The 25209-nt window shown below is 56.1% G+C and overlaps 2 protein-coding genes across 3 annotated transcripts in view; one reads left to right on the forward strand and one right to left on the reverse strand.

Annotated features, from left to right (window-relative positions):
* FLII (FLII actin remodeling protein) overlaps positions 1 to 25209 on the forward strand; it is a 255848-nt gene that overhangs the window by 192432 nt on the left and 38207 nt on the right. The window lies entirely within an intron of this gene.
* The window catches only part of MYO15A (myosin XVA), an 81216-nt gene that overhangs the window by 36420 nt on the left and 19587 nt on the right, over positions 1 to 25209 (reverse strand). Inside the window, 22 exon segments of the mRNA XM_050967845.1 lie at positions 387 to 446; positions 1477 to 1598; positions 3642 to 3765; positions 4129 to 4237; positions 4615 to 4753; positions 5771 to 5825; positions 8182 to 8334; positions 8787 to 8848; positions 10166 to 10286; positions 11218 to 11312; positions 11922 to 12034; positions 12718 to 12909; positions 13479 to 13551; positions 14189 to 14367; positions 14883 to 15118; positions 15875 to 15970; positions 17133 to 17240; positions 18032 to 18166; positions 21052 to 21136; positions 21988 to 22163; positions 23685 to 23802; positions 24189 to 24313. Coding sequence (XP_050823802.1) covers positions 387 to 446; positions 1477 to 1598; positions 3642 to 3765; positions 4129 to 4237; positions 4615 to 4753; positions 5771 to 5825; positions 8182 to 8334; positions 8787 to 8848; positions 10166 to 10286; positions 11218 to 11312; positions 11922 to 12034; positions 12718 to 12909; positions 13479 to 13551; positions 14189 to 14367; positions 14883 to 15118; positions 15875 to 15970; positions 17133 to 17240; positions 18032 to 18166; positions 21052 to 21136; positions 21988 to 22163; positions 23685 to 23802; positions 24189 to 24313 — 2676 coding nt within the window.

Genomic DNA, 25209 nt, shown 5'->3' on the forward strand with positions numbered 1-25209 from the left:
GCATTTCCCGAATGTTCTTTAGCCCTCGCAACCATTCTGTGGGGAACTATCTCTGCTGTACATATGGGGAGAGGGAGACAGGGATAGGGGCTGGTTCACTCAAGTTCACATGGCGAGTTTGTAAAAGCAGCAAAGAATCCTGTGGCACCGTATAGACCAACAGTCTGTTGGTCTATAAGGTGCCACAGGATTCTTTGTTGCTTTTACAGATCCAGACTAACACGGCTACCTCTCTGATACATGGCGAGTTTGTGACCTAGCCAGGAACAGAACCCAGGAGTCCTGACTCCCAGCTCTGGACTTTAAGCCAGAAACTATCCTTCCCTCTTATAATACAGACAACTCTACAGCAGAAAAAGCTTTGGATCTGGAGCCTGGAACCTGACCTGTCTGAAAATGAGATCCAGCAACAAAGGGTTGTTGAAGTTATCCTTAGGATAGAACACCTGCAAGGAAAGAGATCAGAGGGGCATGGTCAGGTGCGGAAAGATCCATTAGTGAACAATTCCCTCGGCCTGTGTTACTAGCTGCTGAGATCAGTGAACCCGAAAGGATTTTCACTGCTTAGGCCCTTTATTTCATTCCTCCATTATACTCAAAGCAGGACAGGAACTCTGGGTGACATTTTCAAAGCGTCTGCATAACTTAGCACTTACGTCTCATCGAATCTGAAGTGCCTCGGCCACTTTGGAAAATAGGACTTAGGCTTTTAGGCACTTTTGAAAAGGCTACCTCAAGACTAGTCAATTTCACCTCTATTCACTTACCAGGGAACGCATCAGCGAATACTGCAGCTAAAGACGGGAAGACGCACAAAACTCTTTCTGTTAATAACGGGGGGGGGGGCCCTGTGGAGCTTTTTTATTTTAATAAAGAATTTAAATTTTAGGCCTCAGCTCCCTGACCATGTCCCTTTGAGGGAAAGTTTCCCTGATTTGGTACATCTGAGAGGCAGTAATGGGCCTGCCTGTGATGTGATACTGATGGCCTCCAGTAGAGTGAGGACCTGATCCCTGACTGGAACCTCTGGGAGTTACCACAATAACAAATCACTCATAAATCGTAATGATACCACTCATGTTAACGACACCCCCTCCCACAGTAGCCAGTGAGCCCTTCTGCTCTGGGGTCTCCTGCCATATCCACAGTAACACCTCTCCACTCTCTTTCATTCAGTATCACAGCCTTGCAAGCTCCCCTCCCCTTCTAAAGAATCCCAGGGCAGCTGGATCTGTTTGGAACATAAGTTCCTAAGGAGAAAACGGACCCGGAAACACACTTTCTCCTCCATGGGGGCGCTTGCCCCTCAGTAGCCTTAACAACCACTAGATGGCACTGTTCCCTCACCGAAACAGAGAAGGGGTAGTTTTCAGGCCAGTTCTTTTGGGGCTCAGGATCTGGCCTGGGCACTGATTTCCCCTGGTCTGGTGGGAGAGGGAGGAGGGGGCTGTGTGGAGCTGTGCCCCAGGCAAGTACCTCTTTCCTGATGTATATCTTCCAGGACACGTTGCGGTAGGCGTAGCACTCCTCGCTGCAGCACCGGTGCAGCTGTGTCTGGACCTGCTCATGCTCGGCTGGGAGCTCCCGGGAGACTGGGACTGAAAAGAGATTGAGGGCAGAGTGCTCACAGGCAGCAGGGTTAGGTGTTAGTACCATTATACGAGGCACTGGTGAGACCTCATCTGGAATATTGTGTGCAGTTCTGGTCTCCCATGTTTAAGAAGGATGAATTCAGACTGGAACAGGTTCAGAGAAGGGCTACTGGGGCAATCAAGGAATGGAAAACCTGTCTTATGAAAGGAGCAAAGAGCTTGGCTTGTTTAGCCTAACCAAAAGAAGGCTGAGGGGAGATATGATTGCTCTCTACAAATATATCAGAGGGATAAATACCAGGGAGGGAGAGGAATTATTTAAGATCAGAACCAATGTGGACACAAGAACAAATGGATATAAACTGGCCATCAGGAAGTTTAGACTTGAAATTAAACGAAGGTTTCTAACCATCAGAGGAGTGAAGTTCTGGAACAGCCTTCCCAGGGGAGCAGTGGAGGCAAAAGACATATCTGGCTTCAAGACTAAACTTGATAAGTTTATGGAGGGGATGGTATAATAGGATAGCCTAATTCTGGCAATTAATTGATCTTTGACTATTGGCAGTAAATATGCCCAATGGCCTGTGATGGGATGGGAACTTAGTTACTACAGAGAATTCTTTCCTGGGTGCTGGCTGGTGAGTATTGCCCACATGCTCAGGGTTTAACTGATCGCCATATTTGGGGTCGGGAAAGAATTTTCCTCCAGGGCAGATTGGCAGAGGCCCTGGGGGTTTTTCACCTTCCTCTGCAGCATGGGGCACGGGTCACTTGCTGGAGGAGTCTCTGCACCCTGAAGTCTTTAAACCACAAGTTGAGGACTTCAGTAGCTCAGACATAGGTCAGAGGTTTGTTACAGGAGTGGGTGGGTGAGATTCTGTGGCCTGCGTTGTGCAGGAGGTCAGACTAGAAGATCATAATGGTCCTTCTGACCTTGAAGTCTATGAGTCACTGTGAATGCAGGGGGAAGACCATTAGCTGGACCACAGCTATTTCCTACTGCACCAGGGCAAATCAGGCCTATGCTGTCTATCCATCCTACTTAACCTGCCCCCTACCCCGTAGCATCTGGGCACCTCGCAGCCTTCAGTGCATTTCTCCTCCCAACCTCCTGGGGGGCAGGGCAGTGCTATGGTCACTAGAGGGGAAACGAAGGCACAGAAAGACTAAAGTGACTTATCCAGGGTCCCTCACAGGAAGTCTGTAGCAGAACAGGAAACAACCTGGGTTTCCTGAGTTCTCGGCCAGTGCACTAACCACTGCACCAGCCTTCCACCAGGGGGTTGGTATCAGTGCAGCTACATGTGTGGCAAAGCCTACAAGTTTCTGCCCCCATGGGATCTGGTATGTATTGGTGCAGCGATAACGCCCAGCCTGTTCCTTCTCCCCTGTTCCACATTGTGCCCAGACTAATGCTCTCTTGGATTTATGGTGCATCTTTTATCCTGAAGGATCTCAACGCACCTTACAAAGTAAAGATGATACACAAGGATCGGTTCACCCACCACTAAAATGCAGCTTCTGGAATGGAAGGCAGCAGGTGTGTAAGAGCAACACAGCACAACTGTTTAATACATGAAGTGATGGGGAAGGCCATATCCAACTGAAATTGCAGGGAGGGTTTAGTGAAGCAGGATGTCATTACTCAAGGGGGAATTTAATCTGGGCATCAGGGTTTTGCCCTTTGATCCCAGGCTCAACTCTTGCAGAAGATACCAGGGGATCTTTAATGGCCATAAACCATCAGGAGCTTGGCTTAACCCTTCTTCAGAAATGGTTTGATACTCTCCCATGCTTCCTGATCTCATCAGGGAATCGATCATATCCCCTGAAACATGAGGATCAAGAGCTCTGGCCACTTTTTCTCCCTCGTGTCACTGCCTTCACTGCTAGGAAAACCTCTGAAAATATCCTGGCTGCAGGGCAGTCGGTGAGGGAACGGCAGCCACTTGCCCAGCCCTCTCCTTCAGAACCTGGCAGGACAGTGTGAGGCTCCAGCATCCAGCCCTGAACCCCGAGATGAAGCTGCGCTGCCTCTCATGCTGTTACCTGGAGGCGACACTGGAGAAGACCTGGCTGTGGCAGCCGGTGAGGGAACGGCGGTTGGTGATGGCAGCGAAGACCTCTTGGTGCTGGTAACAGGCTTCACCATGGCTATTGCTTCCTTGGCCACCTACAACACAGAGGTGGAGACCAACTTCCTGTGAGGGATCAGGCCATTTCCCCGGGCTGAGGGGCTCTCCCTCATCACACCCATGGGCAGGAGCAGGGGACACTGGCTGGCCCATGCGGTGCCCTGCCAGCTATCACTGCGGTTCAGCCCAGGCAGTGGCCAGCCTGGGGATCATGCTCTCCTTGGGAGCCCTGACTCTGATCCCCAGCTGGTGGGGACTCTGAATGCTCGACTGCAGAGCAGCACCCCATGCCCCTGCATTCGCCAGGCAAGCAGCTGGATCTCCCGGTCCACACCCCGCAGTGCCCCAGGTTATTGACAGGGAGAACAGCCGCCTGTGCCTTCCAATCAGCATTTTCGTACCGGAGCGGCTGTTGGGGGGCCCGGCGCCACTGACATCTGCCCCTTTAAGATCATCATAGCCTCCTCATGGGGATCCATCTTCTTCACAAAGACCTTCCCACCTTCCTTCCTGCAGAGACAAACAGCCAGGGGCCAGAGCAGGCTCTGTGAGCAGCTTCTGGCGCACGCGCATGTGTGGTAGAGATACGCACAAGGCCTCATCCCCTGACCTAAAGGGGTTGCCCCTTGAGCCAGCAACAGACTGTTACAGTTCCTGAGACTCTGCTGCTCCAGGGAGATCCCAGCCTCCCAGCCAGTGCATCATCCGGGGAGCCCAGCCAGCCTCGCTGCTGCTAATGCATGGCTGGGAAATACAACCCAGCGGCTGTCCCTGCAGCTTTAAGGGAACGAGCACGAGCCCAGCATCAGATGCTGATGTCTGCAGGGGCTCAGGCAGGAGATCCAAGTTCTGGCCCATCTTTCAGGTCTGGCAGCCCAGGGTCTCACCTGATGGGCTCGGGGAGCCTGGCGGGCCGCTGGCACTGCTTAATGATGTTCTTGATGTGCTGTGTGGGCTCAGGGAAGTGCTGCGAGCTCAGCTTGGCCGGCCGCACCAGCTCACCAGCCTGCAGCCTGGAGGCAGGAGCTGTCGTGGAGGGAGGAAGCAAGCGGGAGGCTGGGGGTTGAGAATCTCAAGGAGGCGGGTAGGCTCCAGAATTGAAATCCTGCCCCACGAAGGTGGGGAAAGGCTCCTGCTCTGGTTTGCAAAGCTCAGGCTACAATTGTAACTTCTGTCCAGTATCGTGCACAAGCCCAGTGCCCCCTGGGCCGCCTCTCCCTGCTGGGCTTCTATCTCCACCTTTTCAGAAATTAGGGTGACCAGATGTCCCGATTTTATAGGGACAGTCCTGATTTTTGGGTCTTTTTCTTATATAGGCGCCTATTGCTCCCCACATCCGTCCCAATATTTCACATTTTCTGTCCAGTCGCCCTCGCAGGAACCTTCCACCACCATGGCCTAGGCTCTGGGACACGCCCTGCAGAGCAGGCACAGGTGTCTGAACAGCTCTTTGCTCCCATCAAGTGTTTGTCACGTGCCAGGGAGAGCTTGAGGCTCCAGCCAGAGACTGTGCAAGCTCCTGTCACCCCTCACGCTTTCCCCCATGCCTGCCTCCCCACCCCCAGCTCTGTCAATACTTCCCAGGTTTGACCTGCAGTCCCCACCCCCGCCTAGTCCCACCTTCCCTCCCTTCTCTGCCCTGAAACCTTAGCTGGAGCCCCTGTACCTGTCCTGGGCTCCCCCCACCTGCTCTGCTGATGCCCCTCACTCCCCACCCACAGTTCTCCTGCACTCCCAGCCCTATGGCGGGTCATTTTCAAATAATAGCAGCAAACCACACCAATGGGAACTAGACCCAAAGCCAGGCTCCCCTCAGTGCTAAGCCAGGATTCGAACCCAGGTCTCCAAAGGCAAGCGCTGCCACGTTAGCCCACAGCACCACTATGCATCTGGGCGGGGTGTCAGCGTCCCCCGACAGCTGCAAGCTCGGAGTTGGAAGGAGTTAGAAAGCTGATCTCGGTGTCCCTGCAGGGGTGGAGGGGTTAGACCCCAACCCAAGACAGGTTTTTCCAGGGGAGGCTGTATTTGTGGCTGATCCCTTACCGGCTTTCTGCAAGAGGGCCGCCGTCCTGGCTGGTGTCCCGCTCACAGCCGTCCTCTGGCCAGGGGGAAGGAGAAGGAGTGTGTCACATCAGCAGGCTTTAACGGGAGAGGTTTCTGAAGCACCATTCTAGGAATTATTTGGGGGAAGTGCTGTCCTAGGCAGGAGGCCAGACTATGTGATTCCTTCTGGCTTTAGCAGCCATGAAAACTGTCTTGGCGAGGGGTGGCCATGACGGGGCAGGGCTGTCCAGCTGCTACGGTGGCTTCTGTTTCAATAGGGTCTTTCACCCCGAAAGATTCCAGAGCACTTTAAAGTGTACAGGGATCATTTCACACACACACCCCACTCCCGAAATGCAGCTGCCTCGGGGTGGGAGGGTGCCAAGCAGCCCAGTGCGCTGTAGAACAAGCGTGGAGGCAGAAAGGCAATTCTGGCCCAGGTTAGATGGTAAATGCCTTGTCTTTCCTTGTCTGCCCTGGGGTCTTTAACGTCCTCCCAGAGCAACGAGGGGTGGCAGGAGGAGGGTGATTAAGCCTCCATCGTAACATTTCCACCATAGAAAGCTGCCTGGAGCGGAGTCATAATTACTAGTGTGGGCAGGTGGTATCTGGGCACCCCCCAGGATCCAAGACCTCCAGGAGGCAGAAAACACTGGAGCCTTTCCCAGCGCACAGCCGCACCACCCAACAGCTGGGGGCAGGAAACAAAACGGAGACCTTTCAGCTGAGAGCGCAGAGGGGAGCTCAGGGAGCCCACAGGAATCATCTGTTGGAATCTGGCCAGGACTGGGGGCTGTGACCCCTCGAGGGGCTTAAATTGTCACCACAGGTCAGGACCTCACTTTTCTCTCTCCAAAGTTGGGGCCTCAGGGTCAGTGCTGATTCCAAAGGGAGAGTGACCCCCACGGCCACGCTGGGGCACTGGGGCCCCAGCACCGACACCCGCTCCCTGTGACACAGGGTCCCCTAGCAACGCACAGGGGCCAGCATGGACTCCCCATCACCTACCTCCCTCCCTGTGGCATAGGGTCCCTTTGCACCACACTGGGCCCAGCACCGACTCCCTGAGTCACCTACCCGACTCCCTGCAGCACAGGGTCCCCTACGATGCCAATTACTTAGTTGATTATTCATGTATTGAGTGTTGTGTGAGGTTAGGATTATAGAAGTAGATGCCTGATCAGCAGTCAAGGGATAAGTATGCATTAGGTAAGGAAGGTGAAACGCAAAGCCTACAGGCTGAGGCCTATAAGATTTTAGCTTAGCCATACTAGGCCATAAGTAAGTGACCAAAGAATGACCCAATGACATAAGTTTACCGGAAGAGAAGTGCCAAGAGATGGTATTGTGAAAAATTAGCTGTAAGATTAATTTTAGATCACAAAATGCTCTCGTGGCACATTTTTGCAAACACATGCCTTAACCGCAGGATACAGGTCCAGAGAATAAAAGGAACTACACACCACCTATGGGAAACAGGGTACCTCCATATTTTGGGGAGACACAATACAAATAAGGAAAAAGAGGGTTGATACTTTCACGCACAGGCGCAGAGGATGAGGTACAGTCAGAATCACATGATAAAAGAGGGTGCCCAGAGTGGGAAAATTGAGCTTCCTATGGGAAAACTCCAGCAGAAGCCATCCCTCTCCTGATAATCCATGAGAGCCCTGTCAGACTAACATTCTCTAGGAGGAAGTGAGAACAACCGTAGCTATAATTTGTGCCTGGACAGATGTAGGATGTATCTATCCTTGGATACTCATAACGCTGTTGGCAGCATCAATACAATGGAGAAAAGATATTAGACATTGTTCTTGTGAATGTCCGTGTTTCTTTCCTTGGTCTTCGTGTGTTCCTAGCAGCTCTAGATCTGAGACTAGTGGCAGAGGTAACTCTGTTGAGACCACGGCCACCGGGGCTGAACCCACAACGCCAGTCCTAAATTCACTTTCAATACAAACAAAAGACTACTCCTAGCACCGCACTGGGGCCGGCATTCCCTCCATGGAGGGAGTCCATCTCCCTCATTCCCTGGGGCTTCTTTTTCTCTCTTCACCCCCAGGACACACAGCTCCAGGGAGGGTCCATTAAGCAGGGCTAGGGCCATGCCAGCCTGTGAGAGAAGAATGAGATGGCCCTGCCTGGGAGCCTGCCATCCGGTGTCCGGCAGCATTCGGCCTCCCTGGAGGGCAGCCTCACACCTTCTCAGGGCTCAGCTGCCTGCAGTGGGGACACGAGATCTGCCAAGAGATGCAGGGTCCTGTCCACTCTGTTCTATTCCTCACTGGGGCTGGTTTGGGCTCACAGCGGAGAAAAGGGATTTTAGGGCCATATGGTTAACTTCTTGCTCTGAACATGGGCTGGGTGCGTTCCCACCCCCCCAGCAGGGGCACATGAGACAGACCCACCTGCAGCGGCAGTGCTGTGCAGGGCACGCTCTGGACTGTGCTGGGGGCTCCATGGGCAGGTCTGGGGCTGGTGGCCTGGGAGGCATTGGGAGAGGCTGTGCCGTCCACCTGATGCTGCTGCAGAGCCGTGGCCTGCCTGGTGATCTGACGAGCCTGTGCCGCCGAGATGAGGGAGCAGGTGTGAGCCCAGACTGCGCGCTGCCCCATGGCTGGATTCCACCGCATCCTCAGACACCCCCTCACTCATCCCAGGTGCTCCCACAGGGCAGGACAGAGATGCGAACCAGTGGCCAGGCCCCCTTCCTCCAAGGCTGCTCCAAATCTCCAGCCCCAACCACATCCCGCTTTGGATAGGAGGGGAGTGTTAAAACCCTGACGTTCTTGTGGCCTGTCATCTCTACCGCCCCTTACTGCCTGGGGCCTCTGCCCACTCCAGCACCCCAGTCACTATCCCGGGCAGGGATTTTACACATTTTGAACTAAGGCACTGGAATCGACAAGGGAAACGCCCCACAGCTCCTGCAGCACTAACATGCATGTTGCGTGTGCTTTACACCTCCCCACTTCCCCCTACTGTGCCCCCCACGTCCCCCGACCCCACTGACCCGGAGCAGGGCCTGCTGCTTGATGTGGTCGCGCTGCAGCACCAAGCTGGGATCCCGCAAAGCTGCAAATGCAAAGAGGAGGGAGCTGGGATGAAACCAGAACAGGAAGCACTTGCCAAAGGCCGGTGGATAGAGCTGCTGCCTGGGCGTGCGCAGAGAAGGGGGCAGTCCAGCAAACACAGGAGCCTAGAAGTGTGCACTGGGGCTCAGACACCACAGTGATGGGTGTAGGGCATGGATCTGGAGAGGACAGAGTGGCTGGGAAAGCAGGGGCAGGGTGCACAGCCCAGCGACACCTGACCCCTCTAGACTGTGGCTTCAAAGGGAGCACTCTCCACCCTTCCTTGGCTGAAGGCCCCATGCTGGTTTGCAGCGCTGCCACCCCTTACCAGCCGGGGCTGGATCCTGTGTGTATCGTGTTCCGAGGAGCCGCATTTTCTGCAGCAGGACAGCTCGCTCACAGCCCATCTGACCGACCGGCCTGGGTGCAGCAATATGGGCATGTTGCTCCCAGAGGCGCCTGCATTCCAGGCACCACCCCTCTTTGTGGGAAGGATATGGGAATGCCCTTGGCTGGCAGGTTGAGATCTCCACCCACCCCACTGAAGCCTCCCCCCCATTACTCCAGTCCCAGCCTTCAGCCAATCACCTCAAAGCTGGGGGTGGAGTGAGGAGGTGGGTAGTTAAGACTCATTTCAAGCCTCAGAAAGGGAAGGCCCCATGGTCACTGAGCCAGCCAGACCCACTGAAATCAGGTGGGATGGAAGGAGGTAGACTGTCCCAGCTCCTAGTGATTTCAACTTCCCTGAGGGAATCTGGCCCTAGCATACCCCTATAGCTTCTCTCGGGGCTGAGGCCTCCCCTGGGATGTGCTCAGAGTCCCCTAACACAGACAGCCCTCTGCTCACAAGCACAGGGCAAGCAATCTCCCTGCAGCTCCTTCTGGCCACAGATCTCACACATCCACACACCTGACCTCGCCCCTCCCAGCTGAGGAAGGAGGCTGTGTTGTCTAGTGGATAGGACACTGGACTGAGACTTAGACCTGGGTTCAAGTTCCAGCTCTGCTCTGCCACTGCTATGCTGAATGACTGTCGGCGAGTCACTTCCCCTCCCACGCCTCAGTTTCCCCATCTGTATAATGGGGACAGTGATCCTGCCCTCCTGTGTAAAGCGACTTAGATCCATGGATGAAAAGTGCTAGGCATGAGCTAGGTATTATGATTATTATGATCATCATCCTGCAGATGGGGAAACCGAGGCCCAGAGCAGGGCAGTGACTTGCCTAAGGTCACCTAGCAGGCCCGTGGCAGAGTTGGGAATAGAGCCTCTGGCAGGCATTGCCCTGTGCAAGGCCAGGAGGCTCTGCCCACACTCACCAGTCTGCTGAGGCATCTCCATGGTTGCTCTGGCACTGCCTTGGTCCACATTGCTGCCCCCACCTCCTACCCGGCCTCCTCCTTTCATCTTCCAGGAGAGAGCAGCCGGCTTCTCCAAGTCCTGGCACGGGAGAGAGGCGGGAACAGAGCACACAAAGGTTCAAGGGTGGCAGGTGCAGGAGCCTCGGTGGCAGGCTGGAAAGTGATCCCAGCCACGGCAGACGAGTGCCAGGGAGATCGAGTAACAGCTCCTTCCCCGCTAACGCTGCACTCGCAGTGGACAGGCAGGGAACCGAAAGCGAACACGGCTGAGGTTGTAACAACTGAGGTTTCATGCCTCCCAGCTTCTCCCGGGCTAACTCGTCCCCGTGCCCCCATTCCGGGAGCCTACCTAATGGTTTTGCCTAGACGGGGGCGTCAGCTCCATGCAGCCCTCCCAACTGCAATGTAACTGATCCCCTTCCCGGGGCCTGCCACCTGGCGCAGCACAAGAGACAAGAATAAACTCCAGCAACATAATAGCAGGTGACATTTATACAGCACCTTTCCTGCCCCTCCCAAAGGGCCACCCCTGCTATGGAAATGCAGCCACCTCTGGGGTGGGAAGGGAAGCGGGAAAACAGAGGCCACCCAGCTCAGATTCTCACCAAAAAGCTGTGGGATCATAGGGGCCCACACAGGTGCTTAGGTGCCAGAGACTTAAAGCCGCAGTGCTTCCAACCTGGTGCTTAAGCCATCCAGCAGAGACAGCAGATTAAACCCGCCAGCCTTGCTGACACCGGGCATGGGGCCTGGTTCGCAAACACAGATTCTGCTGCCCCGTGAATCCAGCCCCAAAGAGTTTTCTGCTGTGGTTCATTCCCTTCTTACCCCCAAGCGCCTCAGGGTCCTGGGGGGAAACTGTTGCAGTTAAGACAGGGACTCCCTTGATCTATCTATGGTCTTTGCCTGGGCCCCATTTCCCTAGTCACTGGGCCCCTCACAGTCCTTAATGACACCCCCGTGATGTAGGGCAGGGCTCCTTCTCATTCCCAACAGGGAACTGTCCTTACCCCATTCCCATAGGACAGGACCGGGTCAAACAGACTGTCCAGGTAACGATCCAACCCCTTGTGCGTTCGAGCTTCGCTGACAGTGTCGGAATCTGCTGGTGGGGTCACAACAGGCAGAGGAAGAGTTAGCTGAAGAGGAAGGTGTTGGCTGACTAGTGCCTATTGCTTCCAAACGCTTCCCAGGTTCATGGGCTAATGGCCCATAACCGCAAAACTCCCTGCACTCCAGAGTCTATAGCTGGATAATTCCATTACAATGGTGACATTAACATCTCTGCAGGCTAAAGTGGGGGTGACCAAATCTCATGCTTCAGGGCATCGGGTCAGGAGGGCCCTCAAACCCCCCTCCTCCATAGAGACCAGGAGTGGTCAGGTCCATTGTGGGAAGGGTTGCCTTTTTATAAAGCAGGGCTGCCCGGGGCGGGGGGGCAAGTGGGGCAATTTGCCCCAGGCCCCGGGCTCCGCAGGGGCCCCCATGAGAATACAGTATTCGATAGTATTGCAACTTTTTTTTATGGAAGGGGCCCCCAAAATTGCTTTGCCCCAGGCCCCCTGAATCCTCTGGGTGGCCCTGTTCTAAAGCCCCAGGCCAAGATGGTTTTGAGCTGGATCCTGAAGTGACTGGGAGTTGCACTGCTTTGTCCGTGGAAAGAGGGGCCCAGTCTGGGGGGAGAAGGCTACAGGAAGGAGAGTTTGACTCTTACCACGACTGTAATATCCATCTGAGTCAGGGGTGTTTGGAGGTGGCACAGTGGGGGCCTTTGTGAATGGGGGAGGAGGGACTTCCTCGTCCGAATCCAAGCCCTGTCCGAATACTCTACAGAGAAAAAAAGGGGAGGAGGCAGAAAGAGGGAACAGCTGTTTAATCTCCACCCCTCATTGCTTTCTCTTCCTCTGCTCATGACCGCAGGCAGTTGCTGGCATCATCGCTGCTTGTGATGTGCTGAGGTGGAGACCCTGCGTGCAGCCAGCTCTGAGGCAGGGCTAGGCTGAGGGTCTGGCAATGGGCTCTCATCCCACTATGCCCAGACACTCCTACCAGCAGCTGATCTCGCAAGATTTCTGCCCTTCCGGATACCTAAGGTCAAAGTGAGCCAGTGGCCCTGATGTGATAAGATCCCAGCTGTTCCTGGCTCCCAGTCCTATGCTTCGCTCCCTCCAGAGGCCACACCTCCCTCCACAGGCCACACCCCTCCTGGCCACGCCTCCTTCTGATGGCCACTCTTCACGCCTCTCAGAATGCATTTGCAGTGCATGCAGTGGTACGCATGCTGCACGCTATGCAGCTGAATGATCAGGAGCGTCAAAGGGGCCCAGCGCTCTGGTAACTGTCACTTTAAAAGCAGGGCTGCTGCGAAGGGCGTCCAGATGCTCCAAGCCGCTCTGGAATAGGTCTGTACATTGGGGTTCTGACCTCCCCCGCAGCCGCTGGGAGCTCATGGGCCCCTGGGCCCAGCCGGGCTCTCCCCCCTAGGCTACTCAGCATCCTCGGATACCCACGCGCTGGTGGCACCGCTGCCCTTGTCCGCCCCTTCTGAAGAGACGATGAAATAAGATTTCTGCTTGGGGAAGCCCCTGGGCAGCTCCAGGTCGGAAACGAGGTCCAGGATGTAATCATGGCCAGCCAGCTCGGCCCACTGGACGCCATCCTTCATGGAGATGGACCAGCCCCTCCAGCCTTCCGTCAGCCCCCTGCAGGCAAAGCACAGCCTCTGAGGCAGGACAGCGCACCCGAGGGGGGACACAGCGAGGAGGAGACAGAGCAGGCCCAGGGCAGGCCTTTGTGGGGTGAGCCCTGCCTGCTCAACCCCATCACTAGGCCAGGCCCTGGCCCTCCATGCATCGGGACCCAGCAGCAGCTGCTCTGATATTCACTCCCCAACATGCACCCACAGCCGCCAAAATAGAACAGGGCCCACCAGCTCCAGAGCCAGCAACTGCTGCGATACCCCACAGCTCTGCTGGGGAAGGGCTCATTGCTTTGTGCCCAAGGGGCTGCGTATGGCTGGAGATGAGGCTTGAACAAGCCCCCTTGCTCCCCAGATCTGGATGCACCCTGCCCATTGGGAATCTGGATCCAAATGGTGTAGGTCAGCTATTCACTGCTTCTTACATGACTAGAGAGCCCCAGCCTAGCCAGCTCTGCCTAGCACAGTGTGGGACAAGGGCTTTCACGGTCCCTGTGGGACCTGGAGCAGACAGATCCATGGCGCAGGTGGTCGGGGTGCTGGCCGTCCCCAGCAGGGCCAAAGCCCGCCTACCTGTGCTTCAGCACGTCCCCTGCCAGCTCCTCCCCTGTGCTCCAGGAGTGGATGGGGCAGGAGAAGCGGTCACCTGAGAAGTTAAGAGCAGACGGTCAAATCATTGCATGTCACCGAGCAGCCGAACCCCAGCCCTGACCCATGCATCCCCCACGTGGGGTCTGTTTGGGTACATGGGGCAATGAGCGCACACTGGCAAAACTGCCCCCGGGGCTAGGGAGGGAAAGAAGGGCCTGGGGAAGGGATGGAAACAGAGGATGGTTAAGGCTAAATGAGGGCTGGGGCGCACTCAAATGTTGGGCTCCCCCAAATTTCTGAGCTCCCACTCTCTCACTCCCATCCCATTTTCCCCTTGCACATCACTTCCCAGAGTGCCTCTGCCTCTCAGTCCTGATCTCCCCCTGCAAGTGCAGCAGCCCAGCCACCAGCCTCCCTGCTTCCCCCACACCCCTGCACTCTGGGGCCGGTTCCCCAAGATCCTGGCTTTATACGCCCCAAAGAGCCCAGAGTCTGGGCCACGTTCTGTCTTCACTAACCCCCATGCGTCCCCACTGAGCCATGGGGGTGTGCGTGGCGTGCCAGCCGGGCCCACCAGCGTCTGGCCCACCAGGGCAGTGGCATCACCTCTCCCTGCAGCCGCCCTCGATCCCCCTCGCCCCTCAGGCTGAGTCTTGACCAAGGCCCCTGGGTTCGTCCCAGAGGCCTCTCACCGTTGAAGCAGTAGATGTCCAAGGCCATGCTTGCTCTCTGCCTGTTGGCCATCCACTCAAGCAGCGATGGTGGGTAGGCCCGGGCCGTCTCAGGGCCAAGCTGGGACCTCAGCATGGCCTGCATCAGCTTGTGCTGGCACACTGGCTTGTAGCCATCAAAGGCGTAGTCGGAAACAAACCTACACAGGAAGGACGGACGTGGTGGGACGGGGCTGGGCCAGCATGACATGCATCTGCACAATGGAGCAGGACCCAACCTCCTTTGACTTTCACTGACTTGTGCTGTCCAGGCCACGCCACGGGCCACCTGGAAGCCCTGAAAGAGCCGTGAGGCAGGGGCATGTCTCCGGCTGTGCATCCAACAGCCCCAACCTTTCCAGGTGCTGATGGACTACCCTGTGCTTAGTGTGAGTGCTGATGTCTCCCCTAGAGGCCAGACCAGGGATTACAATAGCCTCCTGCTGCTGCACAGCTAAAGGAGTTCCTGCTTTAGCTCAAGGGGTACAAGCCAGAGGTTTTGAGGCAGAGGGTTGCAGGTTTGAGCCCTGCGGAGGAGCTGTATGTGCAGATGCCCTTGATTCCCATAGGGTTTGCTGGCAGCTAAGGGGGCTAGAAGAAGCCCAAGACTGGGACCATCAGAGGGATGTTCGTCCTCTGGGCTCCCTCACAGCCTGTCCCCAGCCCTAGTGCTCACTTGAGCAGGTGTTTCTCCAGGCCAGCGGAGGGGGCAAAGCCGCTGAGGCAGGCGGCCAGGAGGAGCCAGCCCCGCTCCTCGTTGTTGACGTTGGTGTTGCGCCACACCTGGTTGGCGATCTGAGCCAGGATCTCATCCCGCAGGCCCGGCACTGAGAGCCCCTTCTGCACGATGTAGTTCCCAAACAGATTCTCCGGGATGCCACCGAGGTGCGGGTCACCCATGAAGCGCAGAATCTACCGCCGAGAGAGGGGCCAGGAGATATGGGATACCAAGCAATGGTCAAAAATCTCTCCTTCCCTTCCCCCAACACAAACAGGCTTCCCCCCTCTTTCTAAGGGTGCCCCCAGAAATTTTTCTCCTGGGAGGCATCATCAATCTCCATGGAGCCATCCGCGCTGCAGCAGCTGGTCCCAGCACCACACCCAGCCCCTGCCTTTGTGCCCAGCCTGCCCTGGTGCAGTGTCACTCCCCATCCCTGACAGGGGACAGGGGTGGCAGGTCCCTGGGCAGAGCACTGGTGCAGGAGCTGGCCCTCTTCCTGAAGAGCTCCCTCTCCCAGCCCCACACACTGGGCTCTGAGTGGGCTGGTTTCACCCCTTTGGAGATGGTGGGTCAAGATCTTTAGCATCACCCGTCATGGGCACTGGGCTGGTGCTGGAGAAACCATGAGGTCCCATAGCAATGCTGTGAACTCCTGGTGGTCTTTTTCTCTCCATCCCTGCTGAAAGGCCCCTCTGAGCATGTGCCTGTGGCCAGGTCAGCAGTCAGGCCAGGGATCAGGGGCTGGAGGCAGCACATGAGGGGACATCCCAGGCCTCCAGCCCAAATTGATTTATGGACTTATGCCCATTAGCCATGAATCCTCCTACCCGTTGGATGGACGGAGCCTTGCTCCCTTCCCTCTGCAATCCCCAGACTGCAAGGGGACGCTCTGGACAAACCAGAGGCCTTGGGGATGAGGCCAGGAGACGCTGTGAATGCTGACCTACCAGCTTGAACAGACTGAGCGCTTCCGACACCAGCTCCTCCTCCAGCTGGGTCAGTGGGGACGCCAGTGGCACGGTGAGCATCCCAAACGACGGCTCCTGCGGGGCAACAGAGGACAGGCTCGTTGAACTCTGCTGCAGGGATTCAACAAAGCTCAGGCTATGAGCAGCCATGAAGGCCAATGATGGGCAAGGCCCATTGCAAGATCCTGGCTTGAACGTGACTAAAGGAACGTTACAAAATCCCCCAGCACCGAATTTCTAATCCTGGCATGTTCTGCTGGGAAGTGAGGGGGGTAGGGCAGCATCCCGCTGTAGAAAAATAGAGCGGTCTGTCAGATAGCAGCCCTACGTGGGCACACACCACTTCCACGAGATAGGCACAGGCCAAATGCCAACTGAGGGGCCATATTCTGCTCTCAGACACAGAGTGACTCCATCACTCCAGAAGAAGTGCAGAAAGCAGGACCCAGCCCCTGTGCACCAACAGATGCTGTGCACAATCTCCTGGGAAGAGAAACGTGTGAGACAGCAAGATCTTCTGGACAAAAATGCAAACATCTGCCTGTGGATTGTGGCATCCTGCTGTATGCAAGACCCGAACGACACACTGGACTAGAACAAAACCGGCTAGGATCCCAGTCTGGGCTGAGTGAAACTCAGAAGGCACATGGCACACACAGGGCAGGGCAGGGACGTTGATTCAGTGATCAAAGGGGAGCCGGTAGCACAGAGAAACATGCTTCCTTTCTCCAATCGTCTGATTTTCTCTCAACCGAGTCCCTTTAAGCTCAGGCCCATTCACAGACGCTACAATCTGCCTGGAGGGAGCCCCTTGCATCCAAGCCTCAGTGTCCTCTGTACTCAGCATGTCACAGGATCAGGCCTCTCCTAACTTCCCTGGGAGGTCAGTAAGCACCACTCGCTCTGTTTTGCAGCCAGGGAAAACATAGGTAAGTAACTTGCCGAAGGTCACTCAGTGAGTCAGTGGCAGAGGCAGGAAGAGACTCCAGAGTTCTGACACCCAGGCCCCTGCTGTAACCACTTAACACTCCCTCCCAGAGCTGGAGGAGAGCCCTGGAGTTTTAACTCCCAGCACGCTTTCTAACCACTAGGATTGACTCCCTCCCAGAGACACGAGTAGAACCCCGGTGTCCTGGCTTCCGGTCCCAGCTAACTACCGAGCATCATTCCCTCCTTGTACTGCCGGTTCTTTAGAGGGCGCGGGGTGGCTCCGGGGGCTGCTCAGTGCCTCCCTTACCTGGAAGTGGACTCGCACGTACTTGGCCATGGAGTAGTTGTTGATGTCGAGTGGCAGGGTGAGCTGGGAGTCCATTTGCAGTTTGGGCGCAGGGATTGGAACGATGCACTGAGCATTCACCGGCTTGTGAGCTGGGGGAGAACAGAGGCACCAGGAGTCAGTGGGAGGAGAGGCTCCAGCCCCTGCCGCTGGCTTAGGCAACAAACAGATGCTCCTTGGGGTGTCTCAGCCTGGGATCCTTCGGCTCCAGGGCAGGGCAGAATCCAATCCATGTTGGTGCAGCCAGGAGGCTGGACTGAGCACCTTCTGGGGGCAGGGCAGAGACAGCGCTTGCTGACTCTTTCTGGAGACTCCTAGACCAGCGTGGCCCAGCTAAACCTCACAGTATTCCAGGGGGAAACTGAGGCCCAGAGGCCAATGACAGAACTGGGAATAGAACCCAGACATCCTGAACCCTGTCCCATGCTCTAACCACTAGACAGCACTACCTAGAATCGAGTGTGGTTGGCCCCCTGCTGCCTCCTCTCTGGGAAGGGGTTGCTCTAGTTGCAGACTTGGTCATGATAACAGCTTCCATCTCTAGCCGGGTTTTCTCCCTGATGGTCCCAAGGCATTTAACAGGCTGGGGGACAGGTCCTTTTTCTCCACTGCATCCTTGTGACTCCCATGGGGTGCTAGGGGTGCAGTAGTTGGCTAGAATTTGACCCCCTAGATTTAGGGAGCTCCTCACCTACCATTGCAGGGCAACCACCTCTGGGGTGGAGTCTGGCATCTGAGCTGCACAAGAGCAGGCAGATGCTGAGTAGAGCAATCTTGGGTTAACAGCCCTGTGGGATCGTCCGCAGAGACAGGAGGCCGGTGCTGCTGAAGCTGACTTTGCTAGTGGCCTGGATCTCCACTGGACCATTCCCAGCTGCTCTGACCTAGCCCTCTGTGGGAAATGAGCGCTTACCTGCTGCCAGCTCCAGCAGCCCCGCCAGCTCAGCAGGGACTTCCAGGTGCGTTACATCCACCACCTCCCTCTTGGTCAGCTCCTGAGAGCAGAGCACAGACACCTGTCACCATCCATGCTCTCCTCCGGTGCTGAGCTGGAGCGCTGGATGACCTAACAGGCTCCCCCCAACATCACCTCTCTAGGTTCAATCCCCTGTGCAGGCTGAGCTCCCAGACCACAGCTGTAGCAGAGCCCAGAGATGGAGAGACGGACACCTGCTTCGCTCAGCCAGGCCCTGAGCCCTTCGACTATCCTAGCCAAGCATAAGGATGAGGGTGAATCCAGCTAACATAGGCAACAGCGGAACGTGACTCAGAACTGCTCCAGTGGGCAGCTACCGTAACCCCACCGTCAGCCCAGGCAAACCTCACCCACCACACAAACAAACACAAACACAAAAACACACTCACACACACACACAGAGTGGCACTGGCATGCACCCCGCACAGCCGTCCAACGTGAGCCCTCTACCCACCTCAGCATGCATCCATCACACCCACACACCAGTGCACTCACGCACCCACCACTGCATGTGCTACACACACACTTCACACACCAGCATCACACTCACACACCAGCATGCGTGCACTTGAGCTCACCAGGCATTACCTGCTCAGCCTTTTTCTTCTCCTCCTCCGCCCGCCTGCGAACCTCCTCCTTCCTCTGAAACCAGAGCACATTGGCACGTGGAGAGCAGCAGCGACACACACCCAGCCGGCTGCTGTGCAAATGGCTCTGGTTGCCTGGGCCTGGTCGTTTGCCCGCTAGGAATCTGGCTGGGATGGGAGGGGCGCGGGAGGATGATGCGGGAATGAAGCCAAACCAGCAGGATCAGAGGTCTGTACCGCGAGGTACAGCAGGCTGGGCTGGTGGCTGGACAGCACATGGACACGCATGACATGGAGGGGCTCCCCTGTTGCCATCACCCCCTTGGCAGAACGGTGAGGGGGAGCCCAGCGCTGGGATAGCAGGGGGCTTCAGGTTGTATTGTGGGGGCATCAGCAGAGCTGGGTGTGGGAAGGGTGCCCAGCCCCTGCCTGCACCACGCCTGGCTCTATCCTCTCCTGAGTGCTCAGATCCACCCTAGTGAAAGGCAGCAGGAGACCAGCCCCGGGGGCCATTGGTATCAGAAGACAGCCCAGTGCCTGCACACAGGAAGGCCCTGGGAGAGGGCACCAGGATCCCTCCTGCACATGCACAGATGCTGCCCCTAGCTCCCCTGGGCTCGTCCCTGTCACCCTGCTAGCCTGGGCAGATGCTCTTGCTGGTTACTCACCGCATCCTTGCCATCCAGCTGGAACCGGACACTCTTCATGGGCCCCGACTGGCTCCCGGGGGCACAGTGCTGCTACTGCTGCTGGGCTTGGGGCAGGGGATGTGCCAGTCCCTGCACAGCTGGCTGGGGCGGGACTCACTGCTTTGAGGCTGCTCTGTTTGTTTGCCTACAGAGCTGGCTAAGCCAAGGCTTAACCCATCCTCCTATGCCGGCACTCGGGTGCCTGGCTCGGATCTCCCGCCTCCAGCACAGCAGCCAGAGCGTCTCTGCTCCAAACTGGGAGCACTGGGGGCCATATGGGGGGGAGAGATAGCTTTAAGCATTGGCCTGCTAAACTCAGGGTTGTGAGTTCAATCCTTGAGGGGGCCATTTGGGGAACTGGGGTAAAAATTTGGGGATTGGTCCTGCTCTGAGCAGGGGGTTGGACTAGATGACCTCCTGAGGTCCCTTCCAACCCTAGTATTCTGTGATTCTATGGTGAGGAGGGAGCCAGGGGCAGGGCTAGGCTGGGCATTAGCACAGGCAAGTAGCCACTAAGGGCTCCTCACCCTGCGGGAGCATGTCATAAGCTCTGCAGCTCCCGGCCCTCCATCCTTCCCTTAGGCAGTGGGGTCAGGCACAGCTGGATCTGTGCCCCCCCTGTAGGCTACTCAGAGCCTCCTGAGTCCCCAACCAGCAGGGGAAAATGCCCAGCCACCACCATGGGTAAGAAGATCAGACGCCACTGACAGTGGACCAGGAGCATACAGGATGCTCTGAGTTCCAGCAGCTGGCTCTGGCCCACAGAATCCGGGACTGGCCTCTCAGAGACCAAGATCTGAATGCCATTCCCTATGCAATCTCACATCTCTCCAGGGGCTTCTGGGCACGTGCCGGCATTGGGATCTTGCTCCTCTTAGGCAGACCAGTTCCTGGCCCACATGAAAGCCAGTCAATGCCCCTGCGTTGGTGGGGCAGGGAGCAGATACACTTTCAAAGACTCCCATCAGGTTTGGGTGAATTCCGTCAATGTCGGTGTCTCCCACATGTCTGGTCGGAGTCACACCCGCTGGGCACAATGACGCAGCGTCGCTGACCCTGTGCAAAGTGGCTGTCACAAACACCAGCCCCGAGTGGCACAGGCCCATAGCTTCTAGATGGTATGACTGCACCACCGCCACACAGTGCAGGAGCCAGGACCCGCTGGGACTACACAACAGGGGATGGATCACTCGATAAATTGCCGTTCTCTTCACTCCCTCTGGGGCATCTGGCACTGGCTGCCATCGGAAGACAGGATCCTGCACTAGATGGACCATTGGTGTGACCCAGCCTGGCTGTTCTTATGTCCTTACTTCTGCCTGGGCGTTTGGTAGCGACACCCCTACACTAAATACACTCTGGATTTTCTGAGTGAATTTGGTGCTACAGACCAAGCTAGAGACAAGTACAGACAGTGCAAGCTTCTGCCAGTGCCCCTCAATCCTGACCTGCTATTCCACCCCGAGTCCCTCACAGTTCTGCTGTTGCCCCTTAGTCCTGACTGACGGAGCTCCCTGCGATACAGGCCCACAGCACACTGCATGACCCCCTTCCCACCCACACCCTCCCCCTGCACCACATCTGCCCTGGCCATTCCGCCACGTCAGCCAGCGGCCACTTGCTCTCACCTTGAGGTACCTCCTGCGATTCACATACATGTGCACCAGGGACCTGAACTTGATCAGACTCTTCCTCAGCCGCTTGTACCTCTGCCTGCAGGGGACAGCAATCCTGTGGTTAGAGGGGGAGGGGGAGTCTCTACACCGGGCCCCGTACATGGATCCCAGCCCAGGGGGAAAGCCCCTGGCACTGCCCAAGCAGCAGGAACAGGTAGCTCAGCTTCGGAAAGGTGGGAAGTCAGGCACAGGGAAGGGACTCTGGGCTCTGCCTGAGCAGCACTGGCCATAGGTGCGTGACACCGGAGTGCTCCTATAGCACCAAATCAGCCTGTCCCCCGTCTGCTGTCAGATGCTCCCAGTCCAGCTCCCCGTCCTCCCCTCCCCAACTTCTGGCTGGAATGGTTAGGGAGAGAACAGTGATTTTCAGCCCAGCCTCTAATTACGGTGGGCAGCTTGGCTTGCTTGCAGGTGCCCCGCTGGTTTGGACTCTACCCCAAGGATTCTGCATACAGGTAACACAGAGGCTGGGGGCCCAAGCCAAGCCCCACTGATGTTGATGGGAGTCTTGCCTTTGGATCAGGTCCTCGGGGGGTGGGGGTTGCCGTGGGGTGAAAGGTCATGCCTACTCCACAGGCCCTGACACCAAGTGCAGTGGGGGCAGATTTTCCCCTCTGTGTTTCATTTTGGAACATGTCCCCAATAGTCTATGCTCTGCCCATTGAAATGGTTTGGGTTTGCCTGGATCCTGCCTGATCCCAAAGCTCAGCGTAGGGCCACTTGAAACTCAGCCCAGGGGCTCCCTGAAGGGCTTGGGGCCTTGGTGTTGGCTTTGGTCCCCCAGTAGCTCGTCCCCATGGCCCTGCCCAAGCAGGAGAGTGAGCGGCTGGCTGGGCCCCTGCGCAGCAGGGCGGAGCAGCATCCTGGCAGTGCCCCGTCCCCCAGCACCTGGCCAGGTAGCCCCGGGACTGGCTTTGGAGGAGGATGATCTTGCGGCGCAGCGAGCGGAAGCGTTTCTTAATGAAGAAGGCGCGGGCGTAGCGCTGCAGGATGAGCGCTGCCAGGTCCAGGGCATGGTCCCGCTTGCTCTCCAGCAGCTGGTACAGGTGCTCCTTCATGAACAGCTGGCAGCAGGGAGAGAGAGAAAAGGCATCGGGGGCAGCTTCTGACCAGCTCACCCACCTACCCAAACGACAGCAGCCAGACTGGGTCCTGCTCCTGCTCCTGCCCCAGCAGCTCCCACTGGCCTGCCCTGAGGATCTTTTTGCTTCCTCCTGCCCCTCCCTCCTGTGAGCACTGGGTCAGTTTGCTCCCTGCTCTTCGCGCCCCCCCTCCCTTCCCCCAGTCCCTCTTGATTCTTGCTACACTAAGGCTGGGAAGCGAGGCAGTGAGGAGTCCCTGAACTTGCAAGTGAGGCTGTGGGTTGTGGGGGCAGAGCTGATGTGGGGCTGGGGGAGGGACAGAGAATTCATTAATTAGAATTTGGGGGTTGGGGAGAAGTTGGAAGCTCTGCACCATCAAGCAACAGCAAGAGCTTCTACAGCAGGGCCAGAACCACCTTACTGGCTATACTAATTGTCCCACACACCCCAGGGGGTGGAGTAGGGGGAGATCACACACTGTAACTGCCCCACATGGGGAATTCAAAAATCAAAGCCAAATCAAAAACATAATCCATTTTTTGAAATCTCATAATATTGAGGCCAATCACATGATAGTCGGGGGGTCTGACTCATGATTTTTGAACTTCTGGGGTTGGCGATACTGGCGTGGTTTAGCACCTTTCTTGCAGGAGGCCTCTGGCAGGCACGACCTGATGAGATTCAGACAAATGAGTTTTTCACAATCTGGGCTGGATTATTATTATAATTAGCATTATTATTATTTGTATGGCGGTAGCATGTAGGAGCTCCAGTCAGAGACCAAGACCCCACACAGAACCACATGCAGCTCCAGCCCCAAAGAGCTTCCAATCTAAGCTGAAGACACAAGACAACAGATGGACACAGACAGGGCAGACCCAGGAAATATCGTTAGGGTTAGGGTTTAATGTCCATATCGTGCATGTGCTAAAAGTGCGTGTGCAATGGTGTGCACGGCGTTGCCAGGATTGCAATGCAAGCAGGTAAGCATTCATGTGGAGAACCCACTCTGTACACCAGGTCCACTGGTGAGTGCAGTTACTTGATTCACAAATGCCGTGCCAGGTGCAAGCAGGGCATGCCGTTCTGTGGGCATGGCTGCACGTGCCCGCTGAGTGGGCACAACTGAAAATTTGACCTCAGGCCCGACATTACAGTTTGGGATTTCACTCTCTTTGCAGGCATTGACCCTAACAGTCCATCAACCTTGACAAATGTCACCTGGCCACCTAGGCCCTTCTCTGCCCTCCCTGGAGTGGCTGGTTCATGCAGAGAACCTGCAGAGGTAGCTTCCCCTGCCAGTCCCTGCAAACAGACCCAGTGACCCACAGGATACAAATGGTGCAGGGTTCCCCCAGACTGAGACATCATCCCATTCCCAGCCAGCCATAAGCCCTCACTATGGGCAGAATCTGCACAACATCTTGCCCTTGATTTCCCTTCCCCTGTTCAGGCTATTCAGACATTCTTAGCCGTGGTCAAAGGGAAAGGCAACAGCCGTACCTTGCTGACTCCAATGCAGTACGTGGTGGGACTCACGGCACACAGCTTCTTCAGCACCTCCACGCAGCTCACACCATCTGGGGTGAGGCCAGGCCAGATATCTACAAGGCACCTGTACCTACAGAGCCCCGGGAGCACAGTTAATGAATGAGATCCAGACTCAACTCAAGTCAAACCTTCATGAGTAATTCCACCCACATCAGAGCCAGGGACAGGGCCCAGAACAGAAATCCGGGAGACATACTCCCCAGTACTCATTTAAATTAGAGAGGGAGGAGACCCGTTAGGACATCTGCAGGGGGCGGAACTGGATTGTTGTCTACAGTGCATTCCACCTGTGTGGGGGACCAGCCCCTTTACAACTGATTTGAATGATGAGGAATCTACCTTGCCCTCCCTCCCACCACTTCCACTGTCTGCTCGAGCTCACTCTTGGGAAATGCCCCTTCCCACCCCCATCCCAAAGCTTCTCAGTCTGGAATCCACAACTCCAGGCAGCAGCACCTGTTGATGAAGATCTGGAAGGGGATGCGAACTGGGAAGCCCTCTTTGCGGATGCGGATGGTCTCGAGGATTCCAGAGTACCGGAGCTGGCTGCTGACAATGTCCTCCTCGAAGACAGCTGGCTCCTGAGCAAGGGGAAAGGTGTGTGGGGGGGGATGTCGTTACAGTCTGGCTTTAATTGCCTGTTCAAGCCAAAGGGGGATAGGGCAGTGGGGACCAGACAACTCGTGAGTGAAGCAGGAGCAAGGAAGACAGGGCTGGTGGCTGTGTGGGGACAATGCAGCATCCTTAGAGCTTCGATTCAGCAAAGCACTCAAACACATGCTCAACTTCAGGCCACTGACTTCAGTGGGACCAGAAGCTACACAGTTACTTAAGAGCTTTGCTGAATCAGAGTCTGGGTGCGAGGAGTGTCACTGGTTGGGGAGAGGTTTCAGGGAGAAGAGAGAAGGCAAAATGAAGAAGGCAGCAGTGAGGAGGAGGAAGCCCTTCCATACGAGACAGCATGGCTAGAGCATCACATTTCCTGATGTTATTGAAATGCTTTTGTGCAATTCATCTGCTTGCAAACCTCCCGCCACCGGCAACTAAAGCCCGATCTCCAAGGGGGTTCTCCTCTCTGGACAGAGCTCTTTTGCCTCACTCTTTGTGACAAAGTGTCAAGCAGCACGTTTGCAAAGAGCTTATATCTGCTCGGCTGTGACAAATGCTATTCCAGGAACAAAGTGGTTGGTGCCACCCAGACCAGATGTGTCTTAAGTGACCAAATGCGCAGTCTGTGGTGGTGATATTAAGGCTTATAGGCTCTCACAATTTCAGCCTCTAGAGGGCGATGTGATCACACACACTTAAGCAGGCCTGAGATTCCAACCAGCGGAGCCCAGGACAGTTGGTACACACATTGCGTGAGGCCAGAGACAGACATCAATGCAGCGTGTTATTGGCTCTCTGGCCAGGTAAAGAGCAGGAAGTGTGTTTGCTCGAGAGCAAACAAGCCAGACAATGGGTGAGGTCCGGTCTC

This window comes from Gopherus flavomarginatus, chromosome 9 (genome assembly GCF_025201925.1).
Source record: "Gopherus flavomarginatus isolate rGopFla2 chromosome 9, rGopFla2.mat.asm, whole genome shotgun sequence".
NCBI classification, from domain to species: domain Eukaryota; kingdom Metazoa; phylum Chordata; order Testudines; family Testudinidae; genus Gopherus; species Gopherus flavomarginatus.